This window comes from Pelodiscus sinensis, chromosome 2, assembly GCF_049634645.1.
Source record: "Pelodiscus sinensis isolate JC-2024 chromosome 2, ASM4963464v1, whole genome shotgun sequence".
NCBI lineage: Eukaryota > Metazoa > Chordata > Testudines > Trionychidae > Pelodiscus > Pelodiscus sinensis.
This window is the reverse complement of record NC_134712.1, coordinates 214,575,570-214,588,547: the sequence shown is the minus strand read 5'-3', so window position 1 is coordinate 214,588,547 and position 12,978 is coordinate 214,575,570. Positions and strand designations below refer to the sequence as shown.

General features: G+C 41.2%; 1 protein-coding gene across 1 annotated transcript; it reads left to right on the top strand.

Annotated features, from left to right (window-relative positions):
• The first annotated feature begins 1,350 nt into the window (after positions 1-1,350).
• On the top strand, positions 1,351-7,190 carry FZD1 (frizzled class receptor 1). The gene has a single exon (XM_014569258.2). The coding sequence runs from the start codon at positions 2,134-2,136 to the stop codon at positions 3,898-3,900; it is 1,767 nt and encodes a 588-aa protein (XP_014424744.2). The 5' UTR covers positions 1,351-2,133; the 3' UTR covers positions 3,901-7,190.
• Positions 7,191-12,978: the final 5,788 nt, after the last annotated feature.

Below are 12,978 nucleotides of genomic sequence, written 5' to 3'. Positions count from 1 at the left end.
TGTAAGTAAAATGGATTTAATCTTGCACTGATGTAAAATAAGAAAAAATGTTGTAATTATTACTTTTATATTTTACGTTATTAAAGTTTATATATTTATCTTTCAATGTAAAAGCAACTCAAAGTTGATATGATAATGTCCTTAGATTCATATTTTTATTTTGCAGTCTTCAGAACATCACCAGCATATACAGGGACCCTTATTTCAAAAGGTTGTTCCTCATTTTTGTGCCAAAATAACCCGTTCTGCTAAACAAATTAAGGTGACACAAGTCTTACAAAGAGGGTCAGTTATCAGCTTCAGTTTTTAATTTACTTTACTTTCCATTTTCTGCAATTGCCTTTTAGAAGCCTGACAATTATTATATTGCTTTCGTGTCCCGTCCCCCCCCATTCTTCCCCACCCCTATGATTGTGCCCCTTTCCATTTATTTGGCCATTGATTCCCACTCTCCAAAGTCCCTGCTGTATTTTGAATGGAGTTGGAAGTAACAGAGCTGCCTTTCTTTAAAGGGACACTGTCCAGACTGATGGACCCAAAACGTAACCTATTAATCAATTCAATTTTTGTACTGTCTTGATTATGGGGAATAGATCACTTACTTCCAAAAAACAATTTGTAACATTCCAATAATCCTAACTTGTCAAGAAGGTCTCAATGTCAGTCTTAGGGGTGTGTATGTGTGTGTGTGTGTGTGTGTGTGTGTGTGTGTGTGTGTGTGTGTGTGTGTGTGTGTGTGTGTGTGTTCCATTCCTTTCAGGGTATCACAATATGCACAAATTTTCACAAGGAGAGAACAGGCAAGCAGAGCAGAAGGAGAACACAATTGTCCATTGTAACAAAACTTGGAAGGTCTAGTCTTCCTCTTTGACAGATCTGTCAGACAACAAATGGATAGTTTGAAAGCATATTGCAAAGTTTCTGTGTTGCATGTCGATGTTTTTCTCTTCGATTTCTGAAGACGGTGCTCAAATTAATCTCTAATGACCTAATCAATTTGTTAGTCTCTAAAGTGTCACAGGACTGCTCATTGTTTTTACAGTTACAAACTAACATGGCTACCCCTGTGAGAAATTAATCTCTGACATCCATGAAGTCACACCAGAGATGAAATTGAGCCTTTTTTAATTTTTGACATCCCCACACAAAATGGCTGGATTGTGGTTTTATGTTTGTGTGGTGTTTGCGTGTGCTAGGAAGAGTTATTTCCTTATTTGTTTTACAAATAGACAGAGTTTTACATATGTACTTCACCAGCATAATGTGCCAGTTTAAAGTTTGAACAGCATATTAAGACTTTAAATGTGAATATAGCACTGTTATATTTGAATCCAAAGAATCTCTTGCATCAGCTTACAATCTTTAAAGTTTTAGGGAAACACATTTGTTCCATAGTTTACAATAAACTGCAGACACCAAACTTCTAACTTAGAAACATCTGTTCTGATCCTAGCCTTGACTCGCCCTCTTTCATTAGCGTGAACTACAGAATTTTTAAACGTAAAAACGAAAAGCAATTGTCTGCCCTGCTCTATTCATTATCCTCTCACAGCATATGGGGCTATTCTCCTCCAAGGCCTTCCTCTTTTTTCTTTTAAAGCAAAACCCATCAAGCCTGGCCTCCTTCACAGCACTCCCCCCCCTCTCGCCCCCGCCTCCGCTCCCTTTGTGCCTCGGCCAGGCTGAAAAGAGACGCTTGGGAGACCCAACCTCCTTCTGCGCCTGGAAGCAGTGTGAGATGTTGAGAGACGCTCCCTTCCGCAGGCCACTCAGGCGTCGGTTTCAAGGCTCCTCCCTCCTGGCGAACGGCAGACAGCGGGGCGCCTGGAAACCGGTCGGAGGGAGAGAGGCGAGGGGGAGCGCACTTGAGGGATTGACACAAATGGTCAGGCGGCGGCGGCGGCGGAGGCTGGAGCTGCCGCGGGGAGCCGCGCGCTGCCTCTCGCCAGTCGGCTCTGCGGGGCAGTGAGGAGCGCTGGTGGGGCCGGGAGCGGGGCCGTTTCGGGGTGTCCCCTCCCGCCGCCCTGCCCCCCTTCATGAGTCTCAAGTTTGAGGCGGGCGCAGCAGAGGCAGCAGGCGGCGGCGGGAGCCCGGCTGGGGCGGCAGCAGCGCCGAGGCAGGGGCCGGCGAAGTATGGCTGAGCCGCGGGCAGCCCCGGGCGCGCCCGGGCACCGCCGGGAAGTTCGCGGCGGGCAGACGGCGGCGGGCGGCGGGAGCTGGTGCCTCCGGCTTCTGCTGCTGCTGTGGGCGGAGGCGCCGGTGCTGCCCGCCCGGGGCCAGCCCCAGCAGTACAACGGCGAGCGGGGCATCTCCATCCCGGACCACGGCTACTGCCAGCCCATCTCCATCCCGCTGTGCACGGACATCGCCTACAACCAGACCATCATGCCCAACCTGCTGGGCCACACCAACCAGGAGGACGCGGGGCTGGAGGTGCACCAGTTCTACCCGCTGGTCAAGGTGCAGTGCTCGGCCGAGCTCAAGTTCTTCCTGTGCTCCATGTACGCGCCGGTGTGCACGGTGCTGGAGCAGGCGCTGCCGCCCTGCCGCTCCCTGTGCGAGCGGGCGCGCCTGGGCTGCGAGGCGCTGATGAACAAGTTCGGCTTCCAGTGGCCCGACACGCTGCGCTGCGAGAAGTTCCCGGTGCACGGCGCGGGCGAGCTGTGCGTGGGGCAGAACACCTCGGAGCGCGGCACCCCCACGCCCTCGCTGCTGCCCGAGCTCTGGACCAGCAACCCGCAGCAGCGGGGCGGGGGCGCGGCGGGCGGCGAGCGGGGCGGCCGCTTCGCCTGCCCGCGGGCGCTCAAGGTGCCCTCCTACCTGAACTACCGCTTCCTCGGCGAGAAGGACTGCGGCGCCCCCTGCGAGCCCAGCCGCCTCTACGGCCTCATGTACTTCGGGCCCGAGGAGCTGCGCTTCTCCCGCACCTGGATCGGCATCTGGTCGGTGCTGTGCTGCGCCTCCACCCTCTTCACCGTGCTCACCTACCTGGTGGACATGAAGCGCTTCAGCTACCCAGAGCGGCCCATCATCTTCCTGTCGGGCTGCTACACGGCGGTGGCCGTGGCCTACATCGCTGGCTTCCTGCTGGAGGAGCGGGTGGTCTGCAACGAGCGCTTCGCCGAGGACGGTGCCCGCACGGTGGCGCAGGGCACCAAGCGGGAGGGCTGCACCATCCTCTTCATGATGCTCTACTTCTTTGGCATGGCCAGCTCCATCTGGTGGGTCATCCTCTCTCTCACCTGGTTTCTGGCTGCCGGCATGAAGTGGGGCCACGAGGCCATCGAGGCCAACTCGCAGTACTTCCACTTGGCCGCCTGGGCTGTGCCTGCCATCAAGACCATCACCATCCTGGCCCTGGGGCAGGTGGACGGTGACGTGCTCAGCGGCGTCTGCTTCGTGGGCATCAACAATGTGGACGCCCTGCGTGGCTTCGTGCTGGCCCCGTTGTTTGTGTACCTGTTCATCGGCACCTCCTTCCTGCTGGCTGGCTTTGTCTCCCTCTTCAGGATCAGGACCATCATGAAGCACGATGGCACCAAGACCGAGAAGCTGGAGAAGCTGATGGTGAGGATAGGAGTCTTCAGTGTCCTCTACACCGTGCCTGCCACTATAGTCATCGCCTGCTATTTTTATGAGCAAGCTTTTAGGGAACAGTGGGAAAGGAGCTGGGTTGCCCAGAGCTGTAAGAGCTATGCCATCCCTTGCCCTAATAACCACAGCAGCCACCACCATCCACCCATGAGCCCTGACTTCACTGTCTTCATGATCAAATATCTCATGACCTTAATTGTGGGCATCACCTCTGGCTTCTGGATCTGGTCGGGGAAAACACTCAATTCCTGGAGGAAGTTCTATACCAGGCTTACCAACAGCAAGCAAGGGGAAACCACAGTGTAAAATCCCACCAGACTGAGAGACACCCACCATCCCAGCCAGAGAATGTGGAGGAGTGGGGGAGGGGGTCAAGGAGGTGGGGAGAGAGGCTGTCAGACATCCACTCCTGGCAAACTTTCCAGACTGCTAACCATTACTCTAGCCTGCGGAGAAGTGAGAAAAATGACGCAGGTAGAGAAACTCCTGAGATTGAACAGTCTTTGCTTCCTGTCAGGACTGAACATTGTGTGTAGTTGGGGAAAGGGTTGTAAATAGCCTCTGTAAGATTTTGTAAGTATATTTGTATTTGTAAATTACAAAGAACTCTCGCTTTTTTTATTTTTAGGACATTTTAACTCATTTGCAGATTTTCCCCACTCTTTTTAACTGACATTGGATTTTATTTTTTATTTTAGTACATGATTGAAAAATAAAAGCAACCAAAACAAACCCCTCCTCTCATCCCAGCACAGGTTTTGTAAGGATTTTGCTTGGAATTCAGTTGCATTAACAGAATGGTCTCCATTGAGACTGCTGTAACTCTTTAAGGTTCCTCCTGACACAGGCTGGACCCTGATTCCAGCCAGCCTAAAAGATGGGTGGGAATGGGGAGGGACATAGACACATGACTTGATCCCTGCCCATGCACCATGTACCTGGTGCATAAAAGGGGGGGATCTTACTGACTGTATCCTGAGGGGATGGAGGAGCAAGTAGTTCAACCTCACTTCTGGTGGTGGAGGAAGATGGTCTGAGCCCTGTTGCCCAAAACCAGAGGAGTATAGTCCTTGTCATCTATACCCAAGGAGATATTATTCCAGTCACCTAACCATGGAAGGAACAATCTCCTCAAATCAGCCCAAAGGTGACTGAGCTCAGGCAGAGCAGCACACTAAACATTTCTTAGTGTTAAGTTTAGGGACTGGCAGCTTTCTGCTTTTTAAAATAATTAACTATACCATGTGTTTTAAAAAGAAATGTGTTCTGTTAGTGGTCAGGAGCGGAAGTCTAATACCAGCTGCACCTGTAATATGTCTGATGGCTTAAGAGAGATAAGGGTATAGATCACAACCTTCCTTTTTAATTAACTGAATTATTTTTTTAATGGCCAGCCCAAGAGATGATTGATCTGGCTAACCTTTTCTCACAAATGGGATTATTAGTTTCACAGTGTGTGGAGGGAAGGAAGACTGAGACTAGTTATAAATCTTAATTGGTGTGTGTTCAGTTCCTTGGCTATATGCTTCTTTGATGGGTCAGCTAGTGTGTGGCATGACATTGGTTCTTCTGTCAATGGAACTGTTGAGGGAGAACTACCTGGAAGGTTTTGTTGAGGTACTGATATTTACTTAGATTAACACATTGCTCAGTATAATCAGGTTTGGGAAATATAAGATCAGTATAAAGAGATTAATTATAATTACATGCTTTTTAATTAAATCTATAAATTGACTTTTTAGTTTGGAAATATTTAAAATGTAAAAATGCCCCTGTATTGTAATGCTTCATTATCTACACATTGTGAGGGAGGAATGAAAAATAACAAGGACCAAAAAAAAAAAAAAGAAAAAAAAAAGAGGCAAAAAATACTTAACCTAATGGAATATGAGACATTAAGGAAACTCTGATGTCCTTTATAGTACCATAATTATATTGCTTACTGTGAAACATGTGTGCAGTATGTCTACTATCTTTAAACAGATGTATTTTCCTGGGTGTTTAAGAGGTTTAAACAAGGCACAGCAAATGTTACGCTTCACAGATGCATTTTAATATTTAGTACTCTGTATGAAAAACAGCAGAATGCTTCTCTCTCCTGATTGTATTTTTTAAAAGTTTTATATAACAAGCGTCTGTATTTAGGTTCACAAATGTTATCTCTGGCTTCCATACCCTGAAATGCAAGGTATGTGAATTTGATATTCATTTCTTTCTTTCATTATCACAAGATCATCTATATTTATAGAGGAATAGAAATTTATATATATTAAATACCATATTTTTAATTTCTCTTAAATAAATTGAGGTTTTGTACAAAATTATTCTGTCCTTTTACATATATACTGTATTAATTATTTTTATATATTACCAGGTATGGGATTGTGTAGTTTTTGTTTGTTTTTTTAACTACATTCACAACACAAGCTAGAATTCAGTGTAGGAATGCATTATGCAGCTTGTTTTATATGTCTAGGCCATTCCAGATTAATCCTTCAAAAGAACTCATGTATACTCTTCAAGATTCTTGATAGGATATGGTTGATGGTGTGAAATCCAAGAAGAGATCTGCTATGTGGCAGGAGAAGAAAGAAGCTTGCAGATTTCTTTCTTTTGGCAAAGGAGAGGTTAAGTTGGAAAACCCTTTCTTCTATATTTGCTATTATAAAAATTAGCCAGTTTCTTACTGCCAGAACAACATTCAAGCTATGTTTATCAAATATAAACAATTGTCTTTCTCAGAATATTTTAGTGTGCAGTCCTTTTAGTTTTCTTGGAAACTTGACTGTTTAGTTAAACCAGAGCTGTAAAATATGTACATGAAAATAGTTCCATTAGATTTTTTAAAAATTACATGCATTCTAAGCTATTTTTATCCCAAACATTTTTTATATTGTCCAATGTGCCTCTTTATAGGTTTGTATTTAGTAGGCATACTTGAATAACAGATTTTTGTTTCTGATGCTTTCCACTATTACGATGTGACATTGTGTTTTATTATACAGAATTGTAGGGGATACAAATTGTTTATTAGAAAATCAAGCACAAATTAACATGTAGTATGAAGAAAACAGAAGCAAAAAGCTGCCCTTATAGACATGACAGCAGAATTTAACAATAGGGCTTTTAATTTTAGCAAAAACGTAATGTTCATGTTCTTAAATATTGTCTTTTCTAAAAAATTCTTGATTCTACCAATTTAAGTTGTACTACTTAGTGTTCAGATCTAATGGTATAAACCACAAACCATTCAGCTTCATTTGAAATGCAAACCCTTTATGGTCAGATGAATAATTGCAGCATTAGAGACATTTTAACTGGTTATCTTGAAACTGAATACTTGTTTATTCATTTATGCACTACAAAAAGAACATTAGGGTTATAATAATTTTTGTATTTAATAAAGGAATTGTAGTTTCTCTACAAAGTAAAATTTTGCTAGTCTACACATTTCCAGTCTGCACACTTTATAATATTTACTTCCAAGTTTTAAATTTAGGGTGTTTTATTTTGCTCAGTTTTCATTATCTTTACAAAGTATACTACATTATATCATAAAATTAAATCGTTGGAGCAAACTCCATCTTATTAATGCATCACTTTTGTTTTTGTTGTTTGTTCATTTGCATACTAATTTGCAAAATTCAGTAATTTTCCAATAGATTACATAGTCATTAGTGGGTGTTGTCATAGTGCACAGCGTTCTTGCATTTTTATTTTATATATTTTTATTTGTCTACATTTTTCAAATTCACCTATCGTGGGTTTTAGGCCTTTTTTTGCAAAAGTCAAGACTAAGTAGAAAAAAGAACTATGAAGGTGCCTTCTTTTCGGCATATTAAAATAGTTTATGCTTCACCATAGTAAGAAGTTCCAAACGTATTCAGTGTTCCATAGCTCAAGGGAATAGAGGTAGACATAAGATCACTGACAGTGCTATGTATACTTGGCGTACCATATTTATGAGCAGGCTGTATTATAGTATAAAAACAATGTTGCAAAATTCTACGTTGTGTCTTACACAGAAGAAAATATAAGAAAAGCTTTGATATGACAACACTTGACTGACAGACTAAAAATATTTGTAAAAGGTATTCTTAAATCAAACGCTATGTTCTTTCATTTAGAATGCTGTTGATCTGAAATGAGCAGGCATATATAAATAAACCTGTTCCTCTAGCTAGACTCTATAGAGGGCAATATCATGATAGCCTGGAGAACTGTGGATGCTGAGCTAGAGTTCATTCCTCTATAACAGTAGCACTGTTTGTAAAGTAGCACATTTGCCTTGTAGTTAAATAATTTGCAGTTTCCCTAAAAATCTTATTTTTCAGGCTTTTAACTTGCTCACTTTATCTCCAAAACTGTCAATTTATGAGAATACTTTAAATGGCTAATTTCTAAAAAGTGAAATTCTGCATTCTAATATACCTAACTTAATATGGGTGGTACACTTCCAGGCATCCCCAGCTCAATAGCTGCTATCACGTACACATGCAATTAAAGATTATTTCCATGTAAATGATGGAAGGAACCCCCCAAACTTATTTTATAGTATGGCCTTTTGACTTGGAAACTGAGGTAAGGCTGTTAGTTCATCCTGCACTCACCCTCTAGTGCCCAGACAATATAATTACAGTATTCTTGGTGGCTAACACCACATGCTAAGATCTTTGCACTACCTAAACAGGACAATGTAACAATACAATCCAGCCTCAGCTGTTAATATCTCATTTTTTAAATAGTACAAACCTAACTGAATCTTTATTATTTGTACCATAACGGAACCCAGCACCTCCAATGTGGATTTGAAGGCCCTTTTGTGGTGAGTGTTCTGCAAACATAGACAGGTATGGGCTCTGTTACTAGAAGTTCATGGTCTAAAGCATCTCTCCTGCAAATGCTTTTTTACATTAGATTCTGTGACTTCTTCTATCTTCTACTCTTTTAGTACTGATATACAATATCCCTAATCTTCAGTCTATCTGAAATACAGTTCACCAGATCAGTTTGCAGGAAATGAAATAATCCACATAAGAGAGGGAAGGACAGAGTTCTTTCTGTCTCAAAGACTGAAACCTCTGATACCCTAAAAATATTTACAGTGCAGAGGAGTGACAAGAGTAACATGTTTTCTAAAGTTCAGCAGTTTTAGTATGTCAACGTTGTTTTAAAAATGAGCAAAGAGATAAAGAAAACAAAATCTGATGACTTAATGGGTGGAGGCATTGTTTTTAAAGACATCTTATTAACATGGTGCTAGCAAATTACAAAGTCAGTGGGAGTTTAGGGGGGTTAGCACTTCAAGAGACTGGGGCCTTGATATTTATCTTGGGCACAAAATGTCTTGGAGTAAGCTCAATCACTGCCAGATCAGACCAAATAATAATGACAAGAGTGTCTTGTAAGTAAACAAAGAATAATATCACTTAATTTCATGCAACTGTAAATTGAAATTTACACTGCTTACTTAAAGCTGTGTCAGTTGACAAGGTAATGTTAAATCATCATTAAAAGCTATCAAGTTACAAGTTAAGTGGCAACATAGTTGTATGATTATTAGTAAGCAAGATTACAAGTAAAGATCTCAATAAACTAGTAAACAACTAGGTCTCAAAAAATATAATAAGGCAATAAATCACAGATAAAAAGAAAAAGTAACATTTTGATAATTTCATTGTAGCCAATATTTTTAATTCTATAATAGAAAACATTATTATTTTGTAATCCAGGCCTCAACATAATATTGAAATTAATTTTCCAGTGCTACCACAGTATGGCTTTACCCTCAGACCACGGCTTGCCCCTGTATTTCATTCAAATCAACAGTATGAGTAAATAAACTGTGGTCTCGTACCCTGATCAGACAGCCCTTCATGAAGCTCCATATACACTCACCAACATCACATATAGAGAATTAATGCAATTTTATAATAGTTCTGTCATCATCATTATAAAATTTGCACTCAGAAAACCCATAATATGTGCATTTAGTTTCTATCCGCTAATCAGATGTGGGGGGTTTCCAAAATACTTTAAGGTTTGGTTGCAATAAGAAGTGAACAGCATAATAGTCTAACTGTTACTGTAATTTCCTTTTGTGTATCTTTGTCATAATCATTACAATATCATTTAGAATTTGTCTTTTCATTTTAATAGAATTAATGTTAAAGAACTCCCATTGCCAGCTAGCAAGAAAGATATTTCATCGTGGAAGACCTTTTATGGTAATTTGACCAATCTGATTGCCCTAAGCAGTTGAACTAAAATTAGCTGTCTGCAGTAAATAGTTACATTGATGATGATGATGATGATTAACAGCAATGACAAATAAGCCTGTAAAACTCCTTCATACTTTGATAGTATTACAAATCATGTGAACTTTGCTCATGCTACCATGTCAGGTTCTCTTGGTATGACTGAGTACAGCCTGAGTTTTCTTTCCAACGCTATTATAGTTTTATTAAAACAAACCATACATATACAAAGAAAATTAGAAAAGGATATCATTTTATTGAAGGGGCTGCTGATGAACACGTCACAAGATGAACTCAAGTAGTCAAAAATCCTAAGCCTGGTAGACCTTATATTTTGTTATTACATATTTCTTGCTTTTAAAATAGAACATACAGTTAGGACATTGAACTCTATAACTATTTACATTCTAAATTGCATGCCTGTATGTTAGTCACAATACCATCTTAAATAGACTAATATATTAGTGATGCTAATATAACAAGTGGTAACAACACCCCTTTGATATTTTCCATCAGTTTGTTCATATGAGTTAACATTTTGTTACAAGTTATTACTTACTCACCTCTACCAATGTTCACAGTGCTGTACAAACCTAAATATCCTAGAGTTTAGTCTACTTTAAACAGACAAGACCAGAGCTATCTTTCCTGACACAGTACACATAACTAATTCATTGAGTGTTGCTGCATTCTGGGGAATGAAAGACTGACACCTTCTCTCAGAGAGCTCCACAAATCTTCGTCTGGTAGAAACTATACAGAATATACACTACATTAGCATTTTTCCTTGGCTGCCCTAGTTACACACTTCCACCCTCCCCCGCCCCCACCTATGTTAGAGGGCTCTCTTAACTTCTTGTAAGCACTGCATTTCATAGAGGGCATTTGCAAGACATTTGTCCCACCACAACAGCCCTGACAGATTGTCTGTTGCCCAGAGACTAAATTCTTCTATTTCATATACCTGGGAAACCCCAACTTTGACTGCAATGGAGGTTGAACTTGCGTAGCTAATGGCAGAAAATGGCCTTTGTAAGCTACCAGGAGGTGGAGTAATTTTGCAGTATCCATTAAAAATCATGGAGGGAAAGTAAGTTGAGGAGAAGGGAAGTTGTTTGGCACTTCGGCTACGTCTAGACTGCAGGCTTCTTTTGGAAGAAGCTTTTCTGGAAGAGATCTTCCAAAAAAACTTCCGAAAGAGAGCGACTACACTTCGAAAGCACAATGAAAAAACTACCTGCTTTTTTGACAGATAGCATTCACACTGAATAGATGCTATCTCACATATAAGCTGTGATTACTAGGGGTGGAATGGCCACCAGGGCACCTGTGCTTTTTCCTCTTTCCTCTTCTTGCGAAAGAACTCCCTCTTCCCTGTCCACACAAACCTTTTTCTGAAAGAGCTATTTTTCTAAGGGAAGAAGCCTTTTTTCAAGAGGTTTACCAATGTCGGAAAAACCCCCTCGGTTCTTTCAATTTTTTTTCAAAAAGAATGCAATTGCAGTGTGGACATAATTTAAGTTTTTCAGAAAAACCGCCATTTTTCAGAAAAAAACTCTGTAGTGTAGACATATCCTTCTAGCTGAACTAGTATGGAAGATAAGTGACTTCTGCTCTAAAAATTAAATTGTTTGACAGCTCCTGTCACTCATGACACCTGATTTTTAAAAACAAATACCTTCCAGAAAGAGCTTGTGTTAATACTAATCAGAGTAGTATGAGCAAATAGGATTAGCCACTTGCTCAGACACAAATAGGACTAGATATTATTGATAAAGCAGCTCTCTGATTAAAGATTAAGAGGAAAGAAAAGTGAACATAACTATAAAATTGTGTCCTTGGGAAACATGGGAGTGTTTTGTCTATAATCTAAAACAGCAAAAGCCTGGGAACTCTAAGGTATTCAGGAGCCTAACTCCAATTAGAATCAATGGGCCTGCCACACTTCATTGAAATCAGTGAGGAGTAGACTTCTAAATATATTTGAGAATCTGGATCAAAATGACTGTGGATTGACCTTTCAAAAGTGCTTAAGTGATTTATGAACACAACTCCCATTGAAACTCACTGGGACTTGTAATCTTAAACTGCTGAGGTAGTTTGAAAATCCTACTCTATTTTTCTTTCAAGATAAACTGAGCTGCATTTCTACTAACTACAGTGAACTGTTAAAGATACGACATATCTTGGTAGATGTACAATTTTCACATAAATACAACATAAAAATATTGAAAATAATCCCTCTTTGACTTAATTGTAAGGATTTGTAATTCTCCTACTGGAGCAGATGGTATCAACTGTCTAAGCCCTCTGAGAAATACAGCTCCTATTTCTGGGGTTGGTGACTCCATAGACTGTTGCAGAAGCAACAAGTAGGCACAATTTTGTGACAGGCCCTTAGTTTACTTGTAAATACATCTATCTGTATTTTTAGAGCAACACATTTATTTGAGCCCAATTCTGAGAGGTGGTGAAGGTCCTCAAATCCAGTTGGAGATTATGCCCTTACTTAATTAAGATCTTAAGCAGTGTTTTGGGTTAAAAAACATTAATTATCGAAGCAAAGTTTGTTTCAGGCTATTGAAATTCAGAGATAGGAAGCGTGCATAGCACCTAAAGCGAAGTGTGAGATCCTCACAAACTTGAAGGTTCAGGCTTTGACATTTACGGAGATTAGTTTCTGTTTAAAACTCCCGTTCTTCTTCTCATCTGCTCTGCTTGCACTGCTAAAAAGAGCAAATGCCACCAGACTTGGGAAGAGGGGATCCGCAGCTCCCCGGTTTGCTTGTCTTCACAGCAGAAGCCCCTCACAGGAACTCATGCCTCATGATAGGTCTCCCATGCCTGGCAAAAGGAGGAGTCAGAGGAGCAGGTATTTGAGGTATTTTTGTTTCCAAGCACAGCAGAGGAGAAATCTTGGTAGCGAATACCAGCTCATGCCACTAACTCTTACTTCAAGCCTCCTGGTCTTCCAGTGAAGGGGACAAGTTAATGATCAGCAAAAGAGCTCTGTTAGCAGGTGGGAGAGGGGAATATGAGGAGTACTGGGGAAAAACAGCTCTCGTGTGTTACAACCCCAAGATATGTAGGAGTTCAGCCTGTTTTCCCCTAGGGATGCAAAAATTTT